The sequence below is a fragment of the Bubalus bubalis genome, chromosome 23 (genome assembly GCF_019923935.1).
Source record: "Bubalus bubalis isolate 160015118507 breed Murrah chromosome 23, NDDB_SH_1, whole genome shotgun sequence".
In the NCBI taxonomy this organism is placed as follows: Eukaryota; Metazoa; Chordata; class Mammalia; order Artiodactyla; family Bovidae; genus Bubalus; species Bubalus bubalis.
Genome location: NC_059179.1, coordinates 20,970,976 through 20,988,561, shown reverse-complemented (window position 1 = coordinate 20,988,561; position 17,586 = coordinate 20,970,976). Strand labels below are relative to the sequence as shown.

The 17,586-nt window shown below is 41.8% G+C and overlaps 1 protein-coding gene across 15 annotated transcripts in view; it reads right to left on the bottom strand.

Moving 5' to 3' along the window:
• Nucleotides 1–17,586, bottom strand: part of ABCC2 (ATP binding cassette subfamily C member 2) — a 79,609-nt gene that overhangs the window by 37,019 nt on the left and 25,004 nt on the right. For all 15 annotated transcript variants that reach the window (XM_044934901.2, XM_044934897.1, XM_044934899.1 and 12 more), the window contains 6 exons: nucleotides 17,432–17,487; nucleotides 15,986–16,220; nucleotides 13,906–14,069; nucleotides 12,928–13,105; nucleotides 7,721–7,975; nucleotides 6,551–6,616 (listed from right to left, as the gene is read on the bottom strand). In XM_044934901.2, coding sequence (XP_044790836.2) covers nucleotides 6,551–6,616; nucleotides 7,721–7,975; nucleotides 12,928–13,105; nucleotides 13,906–14,069; nucleotides 15,986–16,220; nucleotides 17,432–17,487 — 954 coding nt within the window. The remainder of the gene's footprint in view (nucleotides 1–6,550; nucleotides 6,617–7,720; nucleotides 7,976–12,927; nucleotides 13,106–13,905; nucleotides 14,070–15,985; nucleotides 16,221–17,431; nucleotides 17,488–17,586) is intronic.

The following is a 17,586-nucleotide window of genomic DNA, read 5'->3' as shown; positions in this document are numbered from 1 at the left end:
AACCACTTAGAGAGCTTTTAAAATATATACATGCCGCACCACACAAGGGCCAACAAGTTCCAGGGCAAGACATACCAAGCAAATTCTCCAGCAACAAAGGAACACAGCCCTGAGCTTCAAGATACAGGCTGCCCAAAGTCACCCCAAAACCATAGACCTCTCATAACTCATTACTGGACATTTCATTACACTCCAGAGAGAAGAAATACAGCTCCATCCACCAGAACATCGACACAAGCTTCCCTAACCAGGAAACCTTGACAAGCCACCTGTACAAACCCACACACAGTGAGGAAACGCCACAATAAAGAGAACTCCACAAACTGCCAGAATACAGAAAGGACACCCCAAACTCAGCAATTTAAACAAGATGAAGAGACAGAGGAATAGCCAGCAGATAAAGGAACAGGATAAATGCCCACCAAACCAAACAAAAGAGGAAGAGATAGGGAATCTACCTCATAAAGAATTCTGAATAATGATAGTGAAATTGATCCAAAATCTTGAAATTAAAATGGAATCACAGATAAATAGCCTGGAGGTGAGGATTGAGAAGATGCAAGAAAGGTTTAACAAGGACTTAGAAGAAATAAAAAAGAGTCAATATATAATGAATAATGCAATAAGTGAAATTAAAAACACTCTGGAGGCAACAAATAGTAGAATAACAGAGGCAGAAGATAGGATTAGTGAATTAGAAGATAGAATGGTAGAAATAAATGAATCAGAGAGGATAAAAGAAAAACGAATTAAAAGAAATGAGGACAATGTCAGAGACCTCCAGGACAATATTAAACGCTACAACATTCGAATCATAGGGGTCCCAGAAGAAGAAGACAAAAAGAAAGACCATGAGAAAATACTTGAGGAGATAATAGTTGAAAACTTCCCTAAAATGGGGAAGGAAATAATCACCCAAGTCCAAGAAACCCAGAGAGTCCCAAACAGGATAAACCCAAGGCGAAACACCCCAAGACACATATTAATCAAATTAACAAAGATCAAACACAAAAAACAAATATTAAAAGCAGCAAGGGAAAAACAACAAATAACACACAAGGGAATACCCATAAGGATAACAGCTGACCTTTCAATAGAAACTCTTCAAGCCAGGAGGGAATGGCAAGACATACTTAAAATGATGAAAGAAAATAACCTACAGCCCATATTATTGTACCCAGCAAGGATCTCATTCAAGTATGAAGGAGAAATCAAAAGCTTTTCAGACAAGCAAAAGCTGAGAGAATTCTGCACCACCAAACCAGCTCTCCAACAAATACTAAAGGATATTCTCTAGACAGGAAACACAAAAACGGTGTATAAATTCGAACCCAAAACAATAAAGTAAATGGCAACAGGATCATACTTATCAGTAATTACCTTAAACGTAAATGGGTTGAATGCCCCAACCAAAAGACAAAGACTGGCTGAATGGATAAAAAAACAAGACCCCTACATATGTTGTCTACAAGAGACCCACCTCAAAACAGGGGACACATACAGACTGAAAGTGAAGGGCTGGAAAAAGATTTTCCATGCAAATAGGAACCAAAAGAAAGCAGGAGTAGCAATACTCATATCAGATAAAATAGACTTTAAAACAAAGACTGTGAAGAGAGACAAAGATGGTCACTACATAATGATCAAAGGATCAATCCAAGAAGAAAATATAACAATTATAAATATATATGCACCCAACACGGGAGCACCGCAGTATGTAAGAAAAATGCTAACAAGTATGAAAGGAGAAATTAACAATAACACAATAATAGTGGGAGACTTTAATACCCCACTCACACCTATGGATAGATCAACTAAACAGAAAATTAACAAGGAAACACAAACTTTAAATGATACAATAGACCAGTTAGACCTAATTGATATCTATAGGACATTTCATCCCAAAACAATGAATTTCACCTTTTTCTCAAGCGCACATGGAACCTTCTCCAAGATAGATCACATCCTGGGCCATAAAGCTAGCCTTGGTAAATTCAAAAAAATAGAAATCATTCCAAGCATCTTTTCTGAACACAATGCAGTAAGATTAGATCTCAATTACAAGAGAAAAACTATTAAAAATTCCAACATATGGAGGCTGAACAACACGCTGCTGAATAACCAACAAATCACAGAAGAAATCAAAAAAGAAATCAAAATTTGCATAGAAACGAATGAAAATGAAAACACAACAACCCAAAACCTGTGGGACACGGTAAAAGCAGTCCTAAGGGGAAAGTTCGTAGCAATACAGGCACACCTCAAGAAACAAGAAAAAAGTCAAATAAATAACCTAACTCTACACCTAAAGCAACTAGAAAAGGAAGAAATGAAGAACTCCAGGGTTAGTAGAAGAAAAGAAATCTTAAAACTTAGAGCAGAAATAAATGCAAAAGAAACAAAAGAGACCATAGCAAAAATTAACAAAGCCAAAAGCTGGTTCTTTGAAAAGATTAATAAAATTGACAAACCATTAGCCAGACTCATCAAGAAACAAAGGGAGAAAAATCAAATCAATAAAATTAGAAATGAAAATGGAGAGATCACAACAGACAACACAGAAATACAAAGGATCATAAGAGAGTATTATCAACAATTATATGCCAATAAAATGGACAACGTGGAAGAAATGGACAAATTCTTAGAAAAGTACAACTTTCCAAAACTCGACCAGGAAGAAATAGAAAATCTTAACAGACCCATCACAAGCACGGAAATTGAAACTGTAATCAAAAATCTTCCAGCAAACAAAAGCCCAGGTCCAGACGCCTTCACAGCTGAATTCTACCAAAAATTTAGAGAAGAGCTAACACCTATCCTGCTCAAACTCTTCCAGAAAATTGCAGAGGATGGTAAACTTCCAAACTCATTCTATGAGGCCACCATCACCCTAATACCAAAACCTGACAAAGATCCCACAAAAAAAGAAAACTACAGGCCAATATCACTGATGAACATAGATGCAAAAATCCTTAACAAAATTCGAGCAATCAGAATCCAACAACACATTAAAAAGATCATACACCATGACCAAGTGGGCTTTATCCCAGGGATGCAAGGATTCTTCAATATCCGCAAAATCAATGTAATACACCACATTAACAAATTGAAAAATAAAAACCATATGATTATCTCAATAGATGCAGAGAAAGCCTTTGACCAAATTCAACATCCATTTATGATCAAAACTCTCCAGAAAGCAGGAATAGAAGGAACATGCCTCAACATAATAAAAGCTATATATGACAAACCCACAGCAAACATTATCCTCAATGGTGAAAAATTGAAAGCATTTCCTCTAAAGTCAGGAACAAGACAAGGGTGCCCACTTTCACCATTACTATTCAACATAGTTTTGGAAGTTTTGGCCACAGCAATCAGAGCAGAAAAAGAAATAAAAGGAATCCAAATTGGAAAAGAAGAAGTAAAGCTCTCACTGTTTGCAGATGACATGATCCTCTACATAGAAAACCCTAAAGACTCCACCAGAAAATTACTAGAACTAATCAATGACTATAGTAAAGTTGCAGGATATAAAATCAACACACAGAAATGACTTGCATTCCTATACACTAATAATGAGAAAACAGAAAGAGAAATGAAGGAAACAATTCCATTCACCATTGCAACGGAAAGAATAAAATACTTAGGAATATATCTACCTAAAGAAACTAAAGACCTATATATAGAAAACTATAAAACACTGGTGAAAGAAATCAAAGAGGACACTAACAGATGGAGAAATATACCATGTTCATGGATTGGAAGAATCAATATAGTGAAAATGAGTATACTACCCAAAGCAATCTATAGATTCAATGCAATCCCTATCAAGCTACCAACAGCATTCTTCACAGATACAAATAATTTCACAATTTGTATGGAAATACAAAAAACCTCGAATAGCCAAAGCGATCTTGAGAAAGAAGAAGGGAACTGGAGGAATCAACCTACCTGACTTCAGGCTCTACTACAAAGCCACAGTTATCAAGACAGTATGGTACTGGCACAAAGACAGAAATATAGATCAATGGAACAAAATAGAAAGCCCAGAGATAAATCCACGCACATATGGACACCTTATCTTTGACAAAGGAGGCAAGAATATACAATGGATTAAAGACAATCTCTTTAACAAGTGGTGCTGGGAAATCTGGTCAACCACTTGTAAAAGAATGAAACTAGAACCCTTTCTAACACCATACACAAAAATAAACTCAAAATGGATTAAAGATCTAAACGTAAGACCAGAAACTATAAAACTCCTAGAGGAGAACATAGGCAAAAACACTCTCTGACATACATCACAGCAGGATCCTCTATGACCCACCTCCCAGAATATTGGAAATAAAAGCAAAAATAAACAAATGGGACCTAATTAACCTTAAAGCTTCTGCACATCAAAGGAAACTATTAGCAAGGTGAAAAGACAGCCTTCAGAATGGGAGAAGATAATAGCAAATGAAGCAACTGACAAACAACTAATCTCAAAATATACAAGCAACTCCTACAGCTCAACTCCAGAAAAATAAATGACCCAATCAAAAACTGGGCCAAAGAACTAAATAGACATTTCTCCAAAGAAGACATACAGATGGCTAACAAACACATGAAAAGATGCTCAACATCACTCATTATCAGAGAAATGCAATCAAAACCACTATGAGGTACCATTTCACACCAGTCAGAATGGCTGTGATCCAAAAGTCTACAAGTAATAAATGCTGGAGAGGGTGTGGAGAAAAGGGAACCCTCTTACACTGTTGGTGGGAATGCAAACTAGTACAGCCACTATGGAGAACAGTGTGGAGATTCCTTAAAAAACTGGAAATAGACCTGCCTTATGATCCAGCAATCCCACTGCTGGGCATACACACTGAGGAAACCAGAAGGGAAAGAGACACGTGTACCCCACTGTTCATCGCAGCACTGTTTATAATAGCCAGGACATGGAAGCAACCTAGATGTCCATCAGCAGATGAATGGATAAGAAAGCTGTGGTACATATACACAATGGAGTATTACTCAGCCATTAAAAAGAATACATTTGAATCAGTTCTAATGAGGTGGATGAAACTGGAGCCTATTATACAGAGTGAAGTAAGCCAGAAAGAAAAACACCAATACAGTATACTAATGCATATATATGGAATTTAGAAAGATGGTAACAATAATCCTGTGTATGAGACAGCAAAAGAGACACTGATATATAGAACAGTCTTATGGACTCTGTGGGAGAGGGAGAGGGTGGGAAGATTTGGGAGAATGGCATTGAAACATGTAAAATATCATGTATGAAACGAGTTGCCAGTCCAGGTTCGATGCACGATACTGGATGCTTGGGGCTGGTGCACTGGGACGACCCAGAGGGATGGAATGGGGAGGGAGGAGGGAGGAGGGTTCAGGATGGGGAACACATGTATACCTGTGGCGGATTCATTTTGATATTTGGCAAAACTAATACAATTATGTAAAGTTTAAAAATAAAATAAAATTGAAGAACAACAACAAAAGAATATATACATGCCTGGGTTTCACCCCTCCCCCCGCCCCCCCGACCAAGAGTTCAATTTAGATGGTTTGAAGTAAGGCCCAAACCTCAGTGGGTTTTACAAATCTCCCACGAGATTGAAATGTGCTGCCAGGGCCACAAATCACTGCTCTTGGTGAAAGAACAATAAAGGGTGAATCAGGCTGACAATGCCTGGACCCCATAAACACTCACCATCACTAAGTTTGGAAGCACACAGCACTACCCAACCCCTTGTCCTCCAACCCCATCCCAAACAAAAACAAAAACCAAATAAACCTAAATCTACTCAAGTTTCTATATTTAACCACCAATTTACAAGCAAGCATAGGAAACAAGACAAACTCTTCTATCAAATGACCAGGAAGGGGGCAGGCAAGGGGCTATTGTAGATTAAAAGTACTATTGACTGAATGCAACACGTGGACAGTTTTTGGATCCTTATTCAAACTAACCAACAGTAAAAAATAAAATAAAAAAAGGCTTGTATGAGGCAATTGGGGAAATTTAATGGTATCAAAGAAGGTCTTGTTTCTAGATATGCTATTGGTATTGTGGTTACGTTAAAGTCATTCTTTTAGAAATACATACAAAGTGTTTACCAGTGAAATGACAAAATATCTGAGATTTGCTTTTGAATAATCTAGCAGGGCATGAAGTGGGGAGTGGGGATGTAGATGAAACAGGTTAGGTCCTGCTGATAATTGCTGGACCTGGGTGGCAAGTCCATGGGGGTTCGTTATAGTATTCTGTCTACTTTTGTCCACATCAGACAACCTTTATAGTAAAATATAAGAACGAAACAAACTATTTAACATACATAAATAGAAATCATGATCAAAAGAAAGCCTGAGAGGAGTAGCAGAAGAAACAGGAGACTTGTGGCTGGATGGATCAGGAGTCATGGGACACACCCCAGGCTCAGAAGCAGGAGTCCACAACCTCAAGCAGGTTGTTAAGGCCAAGAGGCTACTGTGGCTGTCACCGTGCCCAGAGAGCCACCCACGCTCAGCTTCGCACCTTGATCCCACTGAGAATCTCATTCATGATCTTTAAACGGCTGTCTTTATTCTTCATGTTTTTAACCTGCCAGGAAAGAGTAACAGAACAAACATCCACGTGAGCGGGTCCAGGTTTGCTTCAGATGCTAAATCTCAGTGGCACTTGCGGCTGTTGCTCGGTGAGAACTTGAGGTGCCCAGTGACGGGCTGTGTCTCCCACTCTCCTCCTTGCTCTCCCTGCTCCTGCCACACTCACCACCCTTCTGGGCCTGAACAGTGTTGGCCTGACTCTGCCCTCCTCCCAGGTTTTACCCAAGTCTTCCTCCCTTACCCTCAGGTTCCAGAGTTCAGCTCAATGTCTCCTCCTCAGAGGCCTTTCCTGACCCCAGGACCTAAAACCACTCCCTACGCTCACATCACCCTGTTTAATTCCCTGCATAGTACTACTGACATTTTCCTTCTTTGTTTTTACTTATTTACGGCCTGAATCTCCACCCCAAGCAGAATGTAAGTTTCATGAGAGCAAAAGCCTTGTCTAATTTGCTGCCATGTCTAATTTTCTGCCATGTTCCCCCAGAAATAGGGTGTGTAATAAGCATTTTTAAAATATTGAGTTGGCCAAAAAGTTCACTCAGGTTTTTCTGCATTAGGAAAAACCCAAATGAATTTTTGGCCAATATTTGTAACTCAGTGAATGCAAAACGAATGAATGACTAAGTCACATATACCATTGAGTTCACCCATCCAGAATATGATTTCTGGCAGAGATAAGGACTGTCCACAGAGAGCTCTGCTACCTGGTGGGAATAAGGTCAATTGCCAGGATTTAGGCATAAAGTCTGGTTTGCTCTTGTGATGGCTCTGTGTGGCTGGTTTATAATGCTATGATAGAGAACCAGGGTCATAATTACTTTTTAAGAACAGCCCAGCATAGCAGGGTATAAACATTATACGCAGGGTCCCTGGGCAGCTCTTCTCTCTCCAATTAGGGACATGAATGAAGACAGGAAATATGAACCCTAAAAGTGGTCAGAAGATGGAAAGGGAAGATAAAGCCAAGTTCGTTTGGGACAGTGGCAAGTCTCCTATGAGCCTTGCCTTGCCCAAACTCCAATCACCAGTCAGAATAAACTAAGAAAACTTTAGACTTTGAAGAACATGTACATATCCCCAGTGACTGTTTCTTTACCTGAATAGCCCTATTCCTGGTGGCGAGTACTCCATTAATTGGGATTAGGATCACCATCACCCCAACACCTGCTAAGACTGAGGGTCCCAACTCCGCCCACAGGAAGTAGATGGCCAAGGCAATCTGTAGGACATTTGACCACAGCAGGTGGATGAAGTTGGTCACATCCATGAGCTTCTGGGCGTCCACAGACATCAGGTTCACTGTTTCTCCAATGGTGTACTGCTTCCTGGCCCGGTTGGAGACAGTCAGCGCCTGAAAATAAAGATTGGAATTGAGACGCATGGACAAAGCCAAGGAGACTGGGAAGTGAGAGGGGATTCAGGAAGGCAGTGAAAGACAGTAGAAGGATGGGCTCCATATGGACATAACTTCCAAGGGGCTGTGATCTTCTGGCTGCTAAATCTTAACAGTGTTCTCTCATTCTTGACCAGTCTTTCCTGCTATATCTACCTTCCCCAACACCCGCTCCCCCACACACACTGGTCTTACCGGGAAAACTCCTATTTATCCCTTAGTGTTAAGCTTAGGTGGAACTGCTGAGAAGCCTTCCCTGACTCCCAAGTTTGGGTTAGCTACTTCTGTGTATTCCCCAGTGCTTATCTCTGCCATTACATTCATCACACGGAACTCTAGTTGTGTTTTCCTATTTCTCCATCAGTAGAAAACTCTAAGGACAAGGGCTGCCTCTGTCCAATTCACTACCTACACACAGTGGGGAAATCACATACTGAAGGATGGGAGGCACAGAGGAATGAAGGGAGGGAGCCTGTACTGACTCTGGCCCTGCAGACTTTAATGGGGCAATGTTGGAGCCATACTGTAAGGAGGTTGCAGCCATTCCCAAGAAGGACAGAGACCTTAGAATAGCGGGGAAAACTGTGGGGCTCACATACTGGAGGCAAAATGACTTGTTTATTGTCAGGAAATCTGAGGACACTATCTAAATGCCTGGCTCTTGCATCATGAACCATCATGTCAGAGAGATGAGAAGACTGAGACCCACAGTCAATGACTTATGGCAGTGTCTTGTACAAATGCTCCCAGACAAGAGGCTGGGGGCCGAGGGGGTAGCTGCATGAAACCAGCTGGCACTATGCTCCCCAAGCAGCCCTTTGGTGTGGCCCACATCTTTCCAAAGGAAGGAAAGCTTCATTCCCACCAGGCAGCATATGCGCTATGAGTGGCCCTAGATACCACCTTCAGTCTCCTCCTAAAAGTTCTACTGTCATCTTAATCCATTAATGCAGTCTTTAGAATATATCAGGATGCTTTGTTGTACAGTAAAAAGAAGTAAATTTCACAAATCATTAGGCCACCAAGATGCTAGAGAAATCAGTCCACTGCTATGCCTCCCCTTCGGTATTGAAAAGTAAAAGAAAAAAGTATTATCTAACTACCCTTCAAGGTAATTGCAATACTTTTCTTTTCTCAATAAATCTCAATAGAGTGAAAAAGTCAAGAATATAGTCCCAATAGCCCTTGTCAGGAGTCAGGGCCTATCTATGTGATTCTAGCCATTAAAATGATCTAAACCCTACTTCTCTCTAGAACAGGGATGATTCAGTTACTTCACAGAGCTATGAACTGGCAATGGATGTAAAATATGTTTCATAACATTTCATAAATGAAGTATAATCTAAACATAAAATTAGTCAATTTTAAATTCCATTTTAGGAGAATATTTCTTTGAATGGGGTCTCATTAAAGGCTCTATTTTACACATTTTGTGTGAATTGTGACAATTGCAAAACCTGGAATATATGAAGAATCAGAGAGGCAGGAATGAACGGTCACAATTGTAAAAGTGTACATTCATGGACATATCTGAGACAGCCTGGGTAGTGACCTCATATCCTGCGAACCAACAGAAACACAGTTACTCCACAAGGAATAAAGGGATTAAAAATTTTGTAGAAGACAAATTCCAGTGTGAGGCTATTTAGGGGTTCAAAGAACTTGACCAGACCTGTGATCTAAAGACATCTGGATCACCTCTCTGGGTCTCTCGTCCAGTCAGCATCTACTCAGGAAAGACAAAAGTCATCTTGGAGTTTTAGAAGAAGAAGGCAAAGGAGAAAACCAGGAACTTTAACAGAGAAATCACCATGATGGAACACTTCAGTGGTGGATGAAAAAAGGAAGAGGAGGCAACTGTTTGATGTTCTGAGCTATCAAAAGTATCATCTCCTTCTGGATGAATTTTCCCCTCAGGCTTAGAGTCACTACTCTATTTCCATTTCTTTCTTTTCATTTCTTTTTTAAGCTGAAGTTTACTTGATTATTTTCAATTATTAAGGGAACTCAAGGGACTAGATCTGGTAGACAGAGTGCCTGAAGAACTATGGACAGAGGTCTGTACCACTGTACAGGAGCTGGTGAACTGAAACCATCCCCAAGAAAGAAATGCAAGAAGGCAAAGTGGTTGTCTGAGGAGGCCTTACAAAGAGCTGAGAAAAGAAGAAAAGTGAAAGAGAAAGATATACCCAACTGAATGCAGAGTTCCAGAGAATAGCAAGGAGAGATAAGAAAGTCTTCTTAAGTGAACAATGTAAAGAAATAGAGGAAAACAATAGAATGGGAAAGACTAAAAGTCTCTTTAAGAAAATTAGATATACCAAGGGAACATTTCATGCAAAGATGAGTACAATAAAGGACAGAAATGGCAAGGACCTAATAGAAGTAGAAGAAATTAAAAAGAGGTGGCAAGAAGACACAGAGGAACTGTACAAAAAAGGTCTTAATGAACTGGATAACCACGATGGTGTGGTCATTCACCTAGAGCCAGACATCCTGGAATATGAAATCAAGTGGACCTTAAGAAGCATTAGGTAGTGGAGGTGATGGAATTCCAGCTTAACTATTTCAAATCCTAAAATATGATGCTGTGAAAATGCTACACTCAATATGCCAGCAAATTTGGAAAACTCAGCAGTGGCCACAAGACTGGAAAAGGTCAGTTTTCAAAATCCTGAAGAAGGGCAACACCAAAGAATGTTCAAACTACAGCAAATTGCACTCATCTCACATGCTAGCAAGGTAATGCTCAAAATCTTCAAGGTAGGCATCAACAATATGTGAACTGGGAAATTTCAGATGTGCAAGCTGGATTTAGAAAAGGCAGAGGAACCAGAGATCAAATTGCCAACATCCACTGGATTATCAAAAAAGCAAGGGAATTAAAAAAAAAATCTACTTTTGCTTCATTGACTACACTAAAAAGCCTTGACTGTGGATCACAACAAACTGTGGGAAATTCTTAGAGGTGGGAATACCAGACCACCTTACCTGCCTCCTGCAAAACCTGATTGCAGGTCAAGAAGCTACAGTTAGAACTGGACATGGGTCAATGGACTGGTTCCAAATTGGGAAAGGAGTACGTCAAGGCTGTATATTGTCACCCTGCTTATCTAACTTCTATGCAGAGTACATCATGTGAAATGCTGGGCTGGATGAAACACAAGCTGGAATCTAGATTACTGGGAGAAATATCAGCAACCTCAGATATGCAAACGACTACACTAAGGGCCGAAAGCGAAGAGGAACTAAAGAACCTCTCGGTGAAGGTGGAAAAGGACTGAAAAAACTGGCTTAAAACTCAGTATGCAAAAAACAAAGACCATGGCATCTAGTCCCATCACTTCATAGCAAATAGATGGCGAAAAAGTAGAAACAGTGACAGATTTCACTTTCTTGGGCCCCAAAATCACTGCACATGGTGACTGCAGTCACAAAATTAAAAACACTTGCTCCTTGGAAGAAAAGCTATGAGAAACCTAGATAGCGTATTAAAAAGCAGAGACGTTACTTTGCCAACAAAGGTCTGTCTAGTCAAAGCTGTGGTTTTTCCAGTAGTCATGTACGGATATGAGAGTTGGATCATAAACAAGGCTGAGCACCAAAGAACTAATGGTTTTGAACTGTGGTGCTGGAAAAGACTCGTGAGAGTCCCTTGAACAGCAAGGAGATCAAACCAGTCAATCCTAAAGGAAATCAACCCTGAATATTCATTGGAAGGACTGATGCTGAAGTTGAAGCTCCAATACTTTGGCCACCTGATGTGAAGAACCGGCTCAGTGGAAAAGACCCTGATGCTGGGAAAGATTGAGGGCAAGAGGAGAAGGGGGCAACAGAGGATGAGATGGTTGGATGCCATCATCAACTCAATGGACATGAGTTTGAGCAAACTCTGTGAGATGGTGAAGGACAGGGAAGCCTGGTATGCTGCAGTTCATGGAGTCGCATGACTTAGCAACTGAACAACAATATTTGGCTATTTTCAATTCTTAAGGGAAAAAATGAGACTTCACTTTGGTGTCTAGGACAGAGGGAAATAAAGTTGCTCTGAGAAAATCAAACACTAAAAGGAACATGTCAGGGACTTCCCTGGCAGTCCAGTGGTTAAGACACCACACTCCCATTGAAGGGGCATAGGTTCGATCCCTGGTCAGGGAACTAAGATCCCACATGTCATGTGGCATGTATAAAAATAGGAAAAATAAGAATAATAAAGCAACAGGTCAGAGGGAAGATGGGCAAAATCATCTTAAGGAAATGGAAAAGCTCCCAAGTCTGCAGAATTTAATAATTGGAGTGAGGGTGTTGATATTTACAAATCCAAAAAAGGAATCAGGCAGAGGAGGAGTTGGTTGACACTCAAGACTGAAAAAGAAATCACTAGGGAAAAGACAGTCCAGGGAGATGGAGCCCTGGTCCACAGAGTATACTAGTCTATGGTAAAACTGTGATTTGAGATGGATACACCAGGTCTCATGAGCCCAGTTTCACGTAGTACTTGGTTTAAATGTTGGCGATTTTAAGAGTCTGCCCTTGGTCAGCTTCTTTTCTGACTTCACATTCTATCCTAAGATGTTGTCAGCTTGTGGAGAGAAGAAAGAGAGAGATGGTATGCCAGCCTTCAAGGCTGAAAGGCAGATCCTGGGCAGAGAAGAGTTTGCCAGCTTTTCCCTGCAGTAGGGTACACTCCACCACCACCACCCACCCCCCACCACACACACATATTCTATGTCTATATACACACTTTTCATTTTAATTTCCTAAGAAATGTCTAAAGAAGGCTGTATGGTTAGCCAAAATTCAGTGTTGCGGTCAGTTATCACCTCCATCAAGTTTTCCTCAATCGTGGAACAAAGGGTCCTGTTTACCAAGGGGATTTTCTTTGGTGATCCCTGGCATACCCCACATACCTTCTTATATACAGAAGCCATGATTGTGGTCCGCACTTTCATGCCCAGCACAAAGCACAGCTGAAAGTAATACTGAAGGCAGACAGACTGGATGAGGGCCACGACAAAGAGGAGAATTGAATAGAGATATCCAGTCCACAGATAGATTCCACGGTCATTTGCAAAGGCGATCAGCAACCTGCCAGAGCAAAACCAAGTAAGTGCTGACATCAAGCCTCCGAGGGCTCCTTACTCTCACTTTGCACAGCCAGCTACCCTGCCCTACCCTGGAGGTAACTGAAGTGATTACAGTTCAATGCTCTTGGAAGACTGAGCTCCACAGCCATGCCAGCACTCTCGCCTTTGGAGATGAGCAGCAGGAGCTAAGGGTTGATGACCCACAGCTGTGAGACAGGATACTGTGTACCCCACAGAGCTGCTGCTGCCGTGCTTTCTCTGATCCTCTCTTTCCCTACCCCCTGGTAGAAGGAGCTATGTGTGGCAAGTTGATTTATTCCTGGAAAGGAATTAGGACACATAGCCAGCGTGAGTTAGAAGGGTTTCCCCTGGAGGATAGTGTATTCCATGGATCCTGGCAGACTGAAGTCATGTCATGATTAACTGGAACCGCCCACGTAAGGTGTGACTGGGGAGCAATGAGGTTACAACGACTGCGTACAAGACTCTCCTCGGGTATGAGGCCCACCTCTTGGACCCAGCTCAGCTCACAGCAATTCTGTTTAAGAAATGCCCCTAAGAAGTACTCGGCTTCCTATGAGGAAAAGGATATGGGAAAGAGGAAGGCTAAAGGACATTATTTTAGACCTTGAAAAGTGCCTCGTGCTTTTCATGAACACAATGCTGTAAGGTGGAAGAAAATTAAGAGCATTTTTTTTAAATTAGGAACTTAATAATAGGCTCCTGCCTGCATATACAAGGAGCAAAAAGCAGAGTGGCCGAGGAGGTCCTAAAGAGACAGCCCAGGGTCTGGGGACTCACTTCAGCAACTGAGGATTCAGAAACGTGAGGATGTCATACACCACCTTCAGCAGGAATGATTTCAGGAGGATGACGTAGAAAGTTTTGAAGAGCGCCTTCACCAGCCAGGACTTGGGAAAGTCTTTTGTGGTCTCAGACTTCTTTTTTTTCTTTTTAGTTTCTTCCTGGGGACAAAACCAAACAAGCAGTGCTTGCAGAAGTGCATGATGTAAGACTTTGTCTTCACTGACCAGCTCCTGAGCGTTAGCCCCTGATCCCTGTGGCCATCACTGAACAGGTTTGAGTCTTCTCTTCACTGCCTGGTCCCATCCACCTTTTTAGCTGCTGTCACTGTTCCCCTCTCATCTCTTAACTGATGCTTAGAATCTATTTTGGATTAGGAAAACAGGCAACAAAGCAGATGAAAGTAGCATGTAAAAACATGGAACAGACTCTGAGGGGGGGCCTGTGGGGCATTGTGGGAGGGAAGGGCATGGACATGCTAACATATATATTAATATATATTTCAGATGCTTAGAAGACTTTTCATTCTCTTCTTGCTTGAGGTTATTGTGGGATGTTACGGGTTGAATAGAATCCCCCTCAAAAGGAATGTTGGGGTCCTAAACCCCAGTGCCTTAGACTGTGCCCTTGTTTGGAAATAGGGCCTTGCAGATGTAATCAAGTTAGGATGAAGTCATCAGAGTGCATCATGGGTCCTACTCTAATATGGTTGGTGTCCTTGTAAGAAGAGAGACAGACGGGGGGCAGGGGAAGAGGCCACGTGATGACAGAGGCGGAGAGTGGGGTAACACATCCAAAAGCCACGGAACACCAAGGACTGACTGCTGGCCAAACCCAGAAGGTGGAAAAGGCAAAGAAGCTTTCTCCCGTATAGGGTTTGAAGGGAGCGCAGTTCTCCTGATGATTTGACTTCAGACTCTTGGCCTCCTGAGCTGTGAGACAACACACTTCTGTTGTTTTAAGCCGTGCAGTTTGTGGTGCTTTGTCTGAGCAACCCTGGGAATCTACCGTGTGCGGTGTCACCACCACTCACCCACTACACTTCCTTTTCCTGTCCTGCCAGGCCCCCAGTTCCAGATTCTCAGGCTCAGTGGCATCCTCTTATAATGGCTGTCACTGAGCTCCCATCTTATCGGTCTCTTTGCCTGAACAACTACCTATATCTCAGCCTATATCTTAGCTTCCACTGCCCCTGCCCCGACCCCAATCATTCATTCTCCTGGCAGCTACCCAAGTGGACTTTTAAAAATGTAAATCTGATTGCATTACTCCTCTGCTCAAAACTTTCTCCTGGCTTTCCATCAGACTTAAAATTCAGACTCTTCACCATGGCCCATGAGGGTCTATACCACTTTATACCCACCCACTTTCCTGCACTCACCTCCCTGCACACTCAGCCTCTCTCTCCATGCTCCCGCACTCTCTTTCTCCTTTCCAAACAAACCAACCATGTTCCCCTCTCAGCCTCACAACCCACCCCCTGTGAGTGGAACAGGCTTCCTTCTGATGGGCTCTTCTCATCCCTTGGATCTCTGCCCAAATATCACCTCCTCTGAAGCTTCTTCCTGTTACTCTAAGGAAGCAGTTCACTCCAAATACACAAACATGTTTTCTTAAGAGCACCTCCTGCTCTGAAAGGGTAACATATGTATTGGTTTATTAGTTATTTTTTAGCTCTGTAAAGATGAGGACTCCTTCAGGACTCTTTATATCTGTGCCCAGAATGGTCTCCAATGCACAATGCTACTCAATAAATATTTTCAGGTGAATAAAAAAATTAATTAGCTAACACTAAATCCCACCAACATGCGAATTCTAGCAATGCTAAGGTATTGTTTTATTTTTCTGCTAAGAAAGACATTGAGAAAAATTTCATATATACCCCAAAGGAGAGAGAACAGTACTACATTACATCCCAAGCATCCATCACTAAAGTAGTGTGATAGTATTGTGAATACTACTAATATAAAATGTACTGCAAAGTGTAAAGTGCTGTAAAAAGGTAAGGACAGAATCACCATCACCAGGACACCAATGACGTGCAGGACATTTGAACAGACACTCATGGCAGAGTTACCAGGACAAGGACATCTTGGCTTTGACTCTGGTTCTTGTCCAAGCCGTTCATGCTGGCTCCAGGGTTCCGCTTGGCTTTCTTCTTCTGCCGTTTCTGGAACGCCCGCCTGGCCTTCTGTAGCTCTTCCGCCATGTACTTCTCAAACCTGCTGACTAGTACCTTTGTTTTAGCCGCGTCTTCAATATCCCAGACATCATCTAGCATCAGAGGTTTCCTGAAGCCTTTCAGAACAGTGCTGGAACAAGAGGGAGCCACAGGCTGAGGCCCTGCAGGGGGGCCCGAGGTGGCCTCCTCTCTGCCTCTATCAAACCATCCAGTTCCAGGATGGAGGGACAGAAGAATGGGGCTTCTCCCTTACCCTGCTACCCCAGCTCCTAGCCCTGGGAACTTGAAAGAGGAGTGGGGAGAGCAGAAAAGGGAGCAGGTAGGGGTGGTTGAAGGTGGGAGAAAACAGTAAGAGAAAGAGAAGGGATTCTACTGGATGAAGAGTCAAAAGAGCATCATCTACCCACATTCTGCTCTTTCCTCCTCAAATATTGGCTGCCTCTCTGCTGCCCTGGCATCCCTTGAGGGGACTCCAAGAGGCCCTTAAGGAAATGAGCAGATCCAGAGGCCTCCTCTATACTCTCTCTCTAGATCAGGGCTTCTCAACATGGGATTCAAGAACATGGATGGAAAACAAATTATATCTTTATTCCTATTCACTTCTAACTGAAACGCAGCCTTTCCTAGTTCTAATACGAATGTAGTCAACCAACTACAGTTGTTAAACAGAGTAAAACAGAGTACTTGAGCCTTTGTTATCAGGAGACACCACAGATGTTTTCATGGCTCATGTATACTCATCACTGCTGTGAAACTAAAACCCAGCACTGGGTCTTGTTATTTAATGCATTCACAAAGAGGCACAGGTGTTACTATATCACAGATTTGATTTTAAAAGACTATTTAGGTAACTACATTTCAGTATATTTGTTTCCCTTTACAATTTCATGTCTTTTATTGTACACGTTTAAAACATTATCTGAGAAGGGATTCATGGGTGTTACCAGGCTGCCCAAGGGGTCCATGCAACTACAAAGGCCAAGATGGCTGCTCTGGATCTCCTGGCAGCCCAGGACAGCTATTCATCCCTTACCCAAGTCTGTGCCACACTCCTTGCCCCCAAATTTCCATTTTCCTGTCCTCCTGCCTCCTTCTCCTTCTGTCTTTTTTTTTTTTAGTGTGTGTGGAATTCCCCCACTCCAGGCTACCGAAAAAAACAAATTCCCTCCTTCCTCTCAGTTTCCCCATTTGCCCCATGAAGGGAATGCGATAAACTGATCTGTATATTTCAACATTCTCTGACTCTAAGTAGAGGAGAAATGGAGGCCATGGCAGGTACTTTTAAAACGAAGACTTGAGGGATGAAGGATAGAGACAAGCCACACTCCAGGCATTTCCTACCTGTCATACCAACTAAAGGTGATACTACTCAAAAATGAAGCTGTGGTTGAAGGATTCTGCAAGACACACAAAAAATCAGAAAGTAAATTTACCAATTAGAAACAGGAATTCAATGGAACTCTAAAATCAGAAATTGATGTTTCTAAATAGATGCT